General features: G+C 32.3%; 1 protein-coding gene across 1 annotated transcript; it reads left to right on the top strand.

Annotated features, from left to right (window-relative positions):
* On the top strand, positions 5931–10116 carry LOC109334962 (protein NRT1/ PTR FAMILY 2.13-like). The gene is made up of 4 exons (XM_019570963.1): positions 5931–6275; positions 6422–6639; positions 7932–8506; positions 9039–10116. The coding sequence occupies exons 1-4, from the start codon at positions 6089–6091 to the stop codon at positions 9913–9915; spliced, it is 1857 nt and encodes a 618-aa protein (XP_019426508.1). The 5' UTR covers positions 5931–6088; the 3' UTR covers positions 9916–10116.

Below are 11522 nucleotides of genomic sequence, written 5' to 3'. Positions count from 1 at the left end.
TATACTCTCTAAAAATTGTTGCTCTCTTTCTTCTTCTAGGTTCTATTTCAAACCTTTCATTTTCTGTCATTGTCTCTAAGCACAAGTATGTGACTAGTTGATGTGCCCCCACTATTCCTCAATTTAAAAAGGAATTTCTCTTCATTGAAGTCAACATCGTTAGACTCAATGATCACTTTTGCGTTAAGGTCGTAAAACCTATATGCCTTGTTGTTTATAGCATACCCAACGAATACACATTCATAGGCTCTGTGAGTTTAACTCTCTAAAGGCATATCATCATAAATGATTTCATGAGCAATTCTCTTTAACTCATTGGACTCAGACTTTACTGATTTATCATCAGTCATATGATACTTGAGGTAGTGGTAACATCATATATATATTTTAACTTCCTCGGTATCATATTTCTTTATTTCTCAAGTGCATACCAAATTAATTTGGCAGACATATATGAGTTGTAGTAGTTATAGAGATCGTCTGACAACTCATTCAAAATGAAATTCATAAAAGTAATCATTTTCATTCTAGAGAGCTATATTAATAGCTAGTTTATCCTTCTTCTTTTTTTCAGCTTTCTTCAGCAGCATTAGGATATTGATTTTTAAAATGTGTGCAACTGTTCTCATAATGAGGAAAATTTTCATCTTATGTTGCTAACATTTGAAATTTGTTCCATCAAAAAGAAATAGTTTGTTCAGGTCATAGTTGTTCGGTCCAGTAATATTATCTATGAATATTATTGCAGTAGAAACGTCTTAAAATTGTTGTTGCCATAGCTTGCAACAATTCTAAATGGCACAAAATAATCGTTATTGGTTGAGTAACGACCAGGTCGCTCGCTTTAAGATGTTTCATGGCACTACCCAAAATGTGTAAGCAGACTATCAACCACGCCGTCTCCAGGATAAAACAGCCCATATTTCTGTTATCGAATTCTTACTGCACTGTAAAAACCGATCTCGAATGCACCCACCATAATATGGCTACTAGTGCCAATTCTCGAAATTCCCACAATATGGCTACACATGCCAATTCTTTTCCCACAATACTGACTACCAATGTTAGATCTCGAAATGCCCAGAATATGGCTACCTGTGCCAATTCTTTTCCCTCAATACTGACTATTAATGTCAGTTCTCGAAATACCTAGAATATGGCTACCTGTGACAATTCTTTTACCTCAATACTAACTACTAGCTCGAAATGCCTAGAATATGGCTACTTGTGCCAATTCTTTTCCTTCAATACTGACTACTAGTGTCAGTTCTCTAAATGCCCAGAATATGGCTACTTGTGTTAATTCTTTTCCCTCAATACTGACTACCAGTATCAGTTCTCGAAATTCCCACAATATGACTACCCGTGCCAATTCTTAGTACCACGGAAAGAAAGGGGGAGAAGTTTGTCGGAAAAGCATCGGCGGAAAATATGAGGGAGAAAGAAAAAGTTGAAAGAAAGCGCATTCAACTTGGGGCAAGTTATAATGAGGGGAGAAGGCCTTTATTTATAACATGAAATTTTTCCATGTTCCTCATCTCTCCAATATGGGACTTGGAGTTGTTTTTCAAAACTCTTTTATGTATGACTTGGATGTTTTTTATTTGTTTCACCACCATATTCCAACACATACTCTTTACTATGTTTTGACTTTTTATATTTACATCTGAGGACCTTTCTCTATTCCATCCATTCGTGGACATGAATATTTTTTTACTATCATGGATGATCATGCTAGATTTACATAGGTTTTCATATGAAAACCAAAGCTGAAACTTCTAAGGTTCTACAAGATTTTGTACATGTGATATACACTCAATTTTCCACTAGGATTAAGGTTGTAAGGAGTGACAAAGGCCTTGAGTTTTTTTAAAAAACCTTTTATGTCACTATGGGTATTTTATATCAAACTAGTTGCATATATACCCCTCAACAAAATGGAAATATTGAAAGAAAGCATCAATACCTATTGAATGTGGCAAGAGCTCTTCTAATTTAAAGTCAATTGCCTAAGGTTTACTGGTCCTATGCTATAATACATGCTATGCATTTAATCAAGATATTACTAACTCTTGTTTTGAACAAAAGATCACCTTATGAAGTGTTGTATCACAAACAACCAAACCTGAATCATCTAAGAGTCTTTGGCTCATTATGTTATGCTAGCACACAAAGCCATTCTAGAACCAAGTTGGACCCTATATCTATTAAATGACTCTTTCTAGGATACAAAGAAGGAGTCAAAGGATATAGTGTTTTTAATCTATCCATTAGGGCCTTAGAAATAACTAGAAATGTTGTTTTTATGAATCAATTTCCCCTTATAAGACAACTTCATCCTCTCCACCTCTAGAGACTACAATAGCTATACATGTCCATATGCTAGACACCACATCTTATAATGATATTTTCTATGCCTCTTTACACAAAGAGCACATTAACCACCATGATCTTCATAACTCATCCACCCCCATAATTCGTACTCCTACTCACATTTCCTCACCTAGTGCACCAACTAGAAGAAGCAATAGAATGCCAAAACCCTCATCCTATTTACAAGATTAACATTATGCTCTCTCAATAACACCACCATAATCTCCAATTCTAAATATCCTTAGTCCTCTTATCTATCTTATGAAAATCTCTCACAATCACACTAATATAGAGTTCTCTCCATTTATGTTGACATAGAGCCCAGAACATACTCTCAAGCTATTAGATTTCCTCATTGACAAGATGTTATAAATAAAGAATTGGTTGCCCTATACCAAAAAACAATACTTGGATACTCACTGACTTACCTCATGATAAAATGCCCATTAGGTGTAAGTGGGCTTTCAAAATTAAATATAAGACAAATGATAATATTGAGAGATATACAACTAGGATGTCAATAATGTTTTTCTCCGTGTGGATTTATTATAGGAAGTCCACATACTTTTTCCCCCTGGACTCACTTTTACTCATTCAAATCAAGTTTGTAAACTTCAAAAGTCCTTATATGGACTCAAACAAATCAGTAGAAAGTGGTTTGCTAAACTCTCAATATTTCTTATTGAACATGAGTATCACAAAGCTAGAGGAGATCACTATTTGTTTAATAAATGGAACTCCAAGATTTCCATCACTACAATTCCTGTCTATGTAGATGATATCATCCTTACTAGGAATAACATTGATGAAATTAATTTCCTCAGAGGTGTCTTCGACAAAACCTTCAAAATAAAGGACATATGTGATCTCAAATTCTTCCTACGATTTGAAATTGTTAAAAACAAATTTGGAATTTCTATGAACAAAATGAAATATGCCTTGGAGATCATTTCAGATAGTGGAATGATTGTATGTAACCCATCCTCCACACATATGTCAAGTGGAAATTATTTGCATCAGGACTATAGTGATCCTTTCCCTGACCCCTCTGCCTATAGAAGATTAATAGGTAGGTTGACTTATCTTACAAACACTAGAACTGACATAGCCTTTTATGTCTATCAATTAGCTTAATTTATGGAACAACCCACATTTACTCATCATATTGTTTCTCTAAAATTCCTAAGATGCCTCAAAGGATCCCTTGCCTTAGGCTTATTTTTCCAATCTACTTCAATTGTGCAACTTAAGGCTTATAGTGATAGTGATTGGGCATCCTGCCCAAACATAATGAGATCAATTACTGGGTATTGCATTTACCTTGATGATTCCTTGATTTCATGGAAATCATAGAAACATGAAATTGTTTTAAGAAGTTCTTGTGAAGTTGAATATAGGGCGATGCCTATAACTACTTGTGAAATTACTTGGCTAAAATATCTACTCTAGAATCTACAAAACTCTTTTTCTCTCCCTGCTCTCTTATATTGTGACAACCAGTCGACAATACACATTGCCTCCAACCTATGTTTCATGAAAGGACAAAACACATTTAGCTAGATTATCATACAATTAGATAAAAATGCACCAAAGGCTTCATCAAGTTGTTGCATGTTCCTTTTCACCTCAAATTAGCATATGCATTAACTAAAGTACTAGGAGCCAATGATTATGCATCTATTGAATCCAAGATGGGGCTCCTCAACATATGCGCCCTAGCTTGTGGGGGTATCATATGAATCACATAAATACATCAAGGAGGATAATAATGAAGAAATGTTAGAACCACACACTTTCTGCCACTATGTGTAACAGACTGTGCCAAATGTGAGACTGACCGAGCCAAATATGATTATCATGATCATGCCAGAAATGAATTGATCACCATAAATGCCTATCGTCACCATGTAAAAAATGCAACTGACAATGTTATAAATGTTTATCGCAACCGTGCCATAAGTATCCATTGTTACCATGCTAGAGATGAATCTGGTCGTGCCAGAAGTACCTATCGTCATCGTGCAAGAGATGAAACTAACCATGCCAGAAATGTCCATTATGATTATGACAGAGATGAAACTGATTGAGCCAACTAGTTATATCGTGACTATGCTAGATGCTTTAGCCATTGAGTCAAATTGGTCGACATCAATGTGCAATAGGCCAAGGTAGCATGCTAAGGGCACGGACCAAGGCCAAGACATAAAAATTCAGTACAGAGCAATATGCATAGTGTGATAGCTTGCATCTGAAGCATTAATTATAACACGTGTAAAGGTTAGTTATATTAGTTAGAAAGTTAACATTTCTCTATGATAGTATGAAATGAACTCATCTATTTTATTATGCCTAATTTAATTATAATATAATAAATTAATAAAGAAATCATTTCATTCTACTCTTCTTCTCGTTTTATTCTTTTGGTTTTTGTTCTTGAATTGAATTCCAATCTTTGGTTCTTGTTCAACCTAAGGAGATCGAGTTCTTTTAGGGTGAGCACATGTCCAAAATGAATGAGTAGGGCGGGTACGAGAATTACACTTCTATGATCCATTCACATTCATTATCATTCCTACACATAAGTACCTAATTAAACAAAATGAATATTTTATTACAATAAAATGTCAGAAATAAGTTGAAACATCACCTAAACAATAAAAATTTATAATTTAATCTCAACAAAAATGCACAAATAATTTTTAAATTTAATTAAACAACTAAGGTTTTGTTATAATATAACCTAACAAATGAAAATATAATGAAAATAAGGTAAAACCACCATATTTTTTCTCTAAAAATACATTTTGACGTTTTGCAAAATAAAATAATTGATTGACTCAAGTGGTGTTAGTGACCAGTTCGACTAGTCTAAGTGGGCGAGTCACATGATTTAAGCCTAAAACTAACCAAATTGAACAAATACATATCATTTTTTGCACATACCCAATTAAATAAGTAGCTTTGACTGGTTAGGTGTGTCTAGTTTACCTTAAACAAGCCAAACTTATATAGCATATAGGAATCTCTGTTTGACATGTTAGTCAATTTAAAAAATAAATAAAAATCTAAATCTGGTCTGTTTAAAAGTCAGACCTAATCTATTAGCCTATTTAAAGGTCTACTATATTATATGGTCATGAAATAGGTCATTATATTTACATTTTGATATGTTAATATCATATTTTTAATTACGCTTATCTAACTCTAACAATTAAATGATATTTTCGTATGCATTTTTATATTAAAATTATATATATAATAATATTACTTATATTAAAATAATTCAATATAAACATTAATATATAATATATAACTAAATAGATCGGTGCATTATGCTTAATATGTGTTTTAAATGACCTAAAACCCAATTTGTTATTTTTGAATAGATTTTTTTAAAGTTTGTCCTAATCTATTATACATAAGGTAATAACTCCTGATAGATAATCTAATATGTGCCATCCTCAGTGAGGTCGCTGTCTATTATGTAAAACCGGCCACTATGAGCTGGCTTTTCCCACACTAGCTGTCTATCTATATAAATCAGTGCTTGGGTCCTGTATAGCCACAAGCCTCTTACACACCGAGGCCTAGCACATATGCCTTGAGAAGAGTGCATGGTAATACTGATGCTAATTAAAGATTCTAGTTCCATAGAGATAGCAATTTAGTTTTAGCTTAGCTAGAGATACAAACGAGAGATATCTTTGTGAGAAAAATGTTGGGTGCAGAGGATAAGGGCACTAAGCTCTCTCCCACTTCTTGTTGGTCAGTTCTATGCTACAGAAGTGGCATTTTTTCACGCTCAATAGAAGAAAAGGACCCAAACCATGAAAAAATAAGCAAAAATCCAAACTTACCCAATAAGAAACCAGGAGGATGGAAGGCCATGCCTTTTATTTTAGGTCTCAATTTCTCTCTTATAAATATATTTTTAAATAATCATTTTATTCTTTTAGCTTAATTATTACAACTAATTAATTAGACTTTATTTCCTACTTAATTTCTTTTGAGGTGACTTAATATAATTTATTTCTTGTTAATGCTACAGGGAATGAAACATTTGAGAGGTTGGCAGCATTTGGGTTGTTTGCTAACTTTATGGTGTATTTGACAAGAGAATTTCATTTGGACCAAGTTTATGCTTCAAACATTCTTAACATATGGGGTGGTCTTACCAGCTTTGCCCCCTTGCTCGGTGCTTTCATTTCTGATGCCTATATTGGTCGCTTCCGGTCTATAGCTTATGCTTCCTTTTTTTCTCTGCTGGTACACATTTTTCTCCCCCTCTTGTAAATTTTTAATATTAATTTTATTTGGGAGATTTTCCTTTATGACATTTTTATTAGGATAATATTGGTAAATTGGCTAGCTAGAACCTAAATCACCTATATAGCTAAATCACCTGTCATAAAAAAGTCTTATCTTTATATTTTTATCTAATCAAATTTCATCAACTAATTCAAAAACATTAGTTTTATTTTTGTTATTTTAATTTTTAATTAAGTGTGACCTTTTCATTTCTTTATTTATTGTCACTTTTGAGATTCTAGAGATGACATGATGGTTGCTTCTTTTGCAGCCGTGGACATGCCACGCACATGGTCGTATTCATTTGTATCTTTAAACCTATTTTTTGTTTTTATTTTACCTTTTTCTATCTGTTATGGAAAAGTATATTTTGACATTTGATTTTATCCAACTTAATAAGATTGATAGCTAAAATGAGGAGTAAATTAAAAAAACATACACTACTAGACTCCTAACTACCAAAATTATAAACAGTAACTATGTAGGATCTTATTCTTACATGTGCAAAAAAGTTTTAAGTAATGTGTAATAAATATAAGCTATATAATTTCTCTTATTATAATGTATCATCTCTATTTATTTTCTTTTGAGTAGAAAATAGAAATAAATACAAAAATTATAAATAATAATCTACAAATTTTGACTAGGGCCACTATATCTTCTTTTCTTTTTTCTTATATTTCATCACTTATTAAGGAAAAGCGAACGAAAGAACTTTTCTTATTATGGACAAGGATCTGCTGTTCTAAAATGATGTCTTGAACCCTATCATGAATCAATGAAAACATGTCATGTCAATTAAAAAATTAAATATTTAATATTTTCCTACTTTTTGTTTCAATATTATTGGTCCTGGACAAAGTTCAGAATACTGTTTAAAACAGCAAATTCTTGTATTTATCATTGGGGCTTCCATTTTAATTTTAATATATATGAAGGTTACTTTATTTATAACTTTTGGCAAAAGAAAACACAAAGCGTTTTTACTAATTTAAGTGATGTCTCATGCCATATGCATATCTGAGTTAATCATTCAAGTATGTAGGGTTACTTGAACTTATTTAATAGTGAAGATGGGGTGGAAACAGCAATTCAATATATTCTAAACAAGAAGGAAAAGAACTCGATTAGTGTAATATTCACATCATTCAATCCATGCAGTCGACTTTATCTAATAGATTAAGGCTTAGTTGTTATCGTTCCACATACATATTAGATAATTGATTTTCCTATTGAAAATTACTGAACAGGGCATGATCGTTATAACATTAACAGCATGGCTACCAGAATTACACCCTCCACAATGTACTCCTCAGCAACAAGTATTGAATCAATGTGTTACAGCTAAGACTTCTCATCTGGGTGTTCTTCTTTTGGGACTTGGCTTTTTAAGCATAGGATCTGCTGGTATAAGACCATGTAGCATACCATTTGGTGTTGACCAATTTGATCCTACTACAGATGAAGGGAAGAAAGGGGTCAATAGCTTCTTTAATTGGTACTACACCACATTTACAGTGGTGTTGTTGTTCACTACCACTGTGGTTGTTTATATCCAAGACTCAGTTAGCTGGAAGATAGGTTTTGTTATACCAACTTTGTGCATGTTTTGCTCCATAATCTTGTTCTTTGTGGGAACAAAGATTTACGTGCATGTGAAACCAGAAGGAAGTGTTTTTAATAGTATTGCACAAGTTCTTGTGGCTGCCTATAGAAAAAGAAAAGTTAACCTTCCCAATGAAGAGAAGGTAGATGGGATTTACTATGATCCACCACTCAATGGGACTGCTGTTTTGTCCAAGCTTCCTTTCACCAACCAATTTAGGTAACATGTCTTTATAATTTATGTATATTCAAAGTTGCAAGAGTTGTATTCATGAATATTTTTTCAATATGATATATCACTTACCAATGATTAGAGTTGCTAACTTGCTACCAATTGATATAATAGTTTTTTAACCAGATTTTACAACAAAATCTTACACTTACTAAATTGTTTTTCAATCCTTTCTTTTTCTAAGATATCCTATAGTAAGAGATTTTGCTTGCTTAATATTAGTAAAGTGAGTAAATATTAATAAAGGATAAAAATATAGTTTAGGTAAGAAATAGCGATGACTAACCCAACTAATATAACACATGTACAGGATAAGAAAATATTTTACTCTAGAGCACCAACATCTTTCAAATATGATGAAAGTAATATTCAAAAAGTTGTTTCTAGAACTTGGACTATTACTATAGTCAATGCTAACTTTTTGGAATTAGTATACGTTTTGGAATTAGTAAATTGATGAAGCAATGTTAGTTTGTGAAATTAGTATTCTAATTCCATTACCTTGTTTATCTTTCCCCAGGGTCTTAAGCAAAGCAGCTTTAATACTGGATGGTGATGTAAACCCAGATGGGAGCAGAACAAATCAATGGAAACTTGCCAGCATACAACAAGTAGAAGAGGTTAAATGCTTAGCAAGAATATTCCCAATTTGGGCAGCTGGTATATTAAGTCTCACTTCCATGGCACAACAAGGAACATTCACTGTGTCACAAGCTTTAAAAATGGACAGGCACCTTGGACCCAAGTTCCAAATCCCACCTGGCTCACTTGGAGTCATATCACTTATTACCATAGGTTTATGGGTCCCATTCTATGATAGAGTCTTTGTGCCAACACTAAGAAAAATCACTAAGCATGAAGGGGGTATCACTCTCCTCCAAAGAATTGGAATTGGCATGGTGTTCTCTATTTTGTCCATGGTTGTAGCTGGCTGGGTTGAGAAATTGAGAAGAGATATGGCAAACTCAAATCCAAATCCAAATCAACTAGGAATTTCTCCAATGTCAGTGCTTTGGTTGGCCCCACAATTAATCCTAATGGGTCTATGTGAGGCATTCAATATAATTGGACAAATAGAGTTCTTTAATAGACAATTTCCTGAACATATGAGAAGCATTGCTAATTCCTTGTTCTCATGTTCCTTTGCTGGGGCTAGCTATGTTAGCACCATATTGGTCACAACAATTCATCATACCACTAGAACAGATAGCCATCCAGATTGGTTGACAAATGATATAAATGCTGGTAGGCTAGATTATTTTTACTACCTTATAGCAGGGACTGGAGTAGTGAACTTGATTTATTTTCTATATGTTGCTCAAGGATATCATTACAAGGGAAGTGTAGAGCTTCAAGATAAAGCTCAAGATGTAGAGTTAGGTTCACAAAAAGCTTAAGGAGAATTAGATTACCCCTATTTTACTATACTATATTGAATGTATATGACTTCTAAATAAATTAGGAATCTTAAATGAAATGTATTATGATCATTTGGGGATTAGGCACCCCAGTGGGACACTGTGTATCCACTTTTTGTATTATGAAGTGAAGTGAGGAGAAAAATATATATATAAATAAATGTATAAAAGCATAATATTGAACATTTCATTTTATTATACAAATAACAATTTTTTTATGGCAAAGAGAAATTTTCTTAAAAAAGTACCAATGGTATTAGAAGATAACAAATGATACAAAGAAAGAAAGAAAAAAGGAGGAAAGAAGGTTAGGAAGTATCCTTAATAAAATCAAAGAAATTTACAAGCCAATTCTCATAAATCATAGATTTTTTATGTAATACATTTATAGACTGAACATTATCCTTGATAAAAGTCTATTGGGAATTGAAAATGATGTTCTTTGGGCATTAAAAAGTAGTTATATACGTGGAGAAGGATAACATTAAACCGGAGCTAATTATAAACCTATTGTCACACTAAATAAGTCAACCTCATACTATACAAATAATGACTCTAAAGAAGTGCCGTCTGTTACCGGAAAAAAATAAAAAAGTGCCTTTTATCTCATATTTCTTCCTTTTATCCCATATCTCTTCTTTTTATCTCATATGCAGTTTGTAGCATTTTATTGTTCTACAAATAGCATGCTATAGGCATACTTAGGTAATATTCATATTTTTACATAAAAATTTAGATCAAAATATCAAATGACGTTCGCACCTTTTGAGTTTGTTAATACAACGTGAAATATATTTTTTTAATATTATGTTTTTCTCGATTTTGGTGACTAGTCAAATGTGCAAACTTTGAGGGGTAGATATAAATTCATAGCCGACAAAATCACTGGAAAAATGTTAAATGTGTCAAATGCAAACGTGAAAGTGTATTACTTCATGCCACTCACGTATTTACTGGTCTAAAGCTAAATTCAGTGTTTGTTCGACCCTTATGTGTTTACATCATGTGATGCAATGTCTATTATGTTGCCATCTTTACTTGTTAAAATATTACCATAAAAATTAAAGAAAAAATTTAAATCAATATTAATTTGGAAATACTAGCTATTACAAATTTCCTAATTATTTACAATGCATACGCTGTAAGATTATTTTTAATAGAAAAATTATATAAATATTAAAACAAATAAAAATATGCATATAATATCTTAATATTTGCAATATATATCATTAAATTAAAAATTAATAAATGATGTTTTTGAAGTCTCAATTATACTAAAAAATTCTGTCATGTATAGAGAAAAAATAGAAACAAAAAAAGGTAAATAGAAACATTAAATACTATTACTTAAAATTTTCTTTGTCATAAGGAGACTTTGGATAAAACCCAAACTAGTCTAATATGAGGCTTGAAGAGGATGCTTTAGTTGATCAAATCCTATGACTTCAATTTTATGTCATTCCAAATATAAAGTAGGGAAAAGAGTAGAATTATGACAATTAAAGTAGGCATTCAGTATAAAAAGTTCAATCCGTCCAAACCAGACTCAATCAGAATTTCGCTGAGTGGAAAACCCTAACACAGCA

This window comes from Lupinus angustifolius, chromosome LG02 (genome assembly GCF_001865875.1).
Source record: "Lupinus angustifolius cultivar Tanjil chromosome LG02, LupAngTanjil_v1.0, whole genome shotgun sequence".
In the NCBI taxonomy this organism is placed as follows: Eukaryota; Viridiplantae; Streptophyta; class Magnoliopsida; order Fabales; family Fabaceae; genus Lupinus; species Lupinus angustifolius.
Note: the sequence above shows the minus strand (reverse complement) of the source record. Positions and strands in the feature narration are given on the sequence as shown.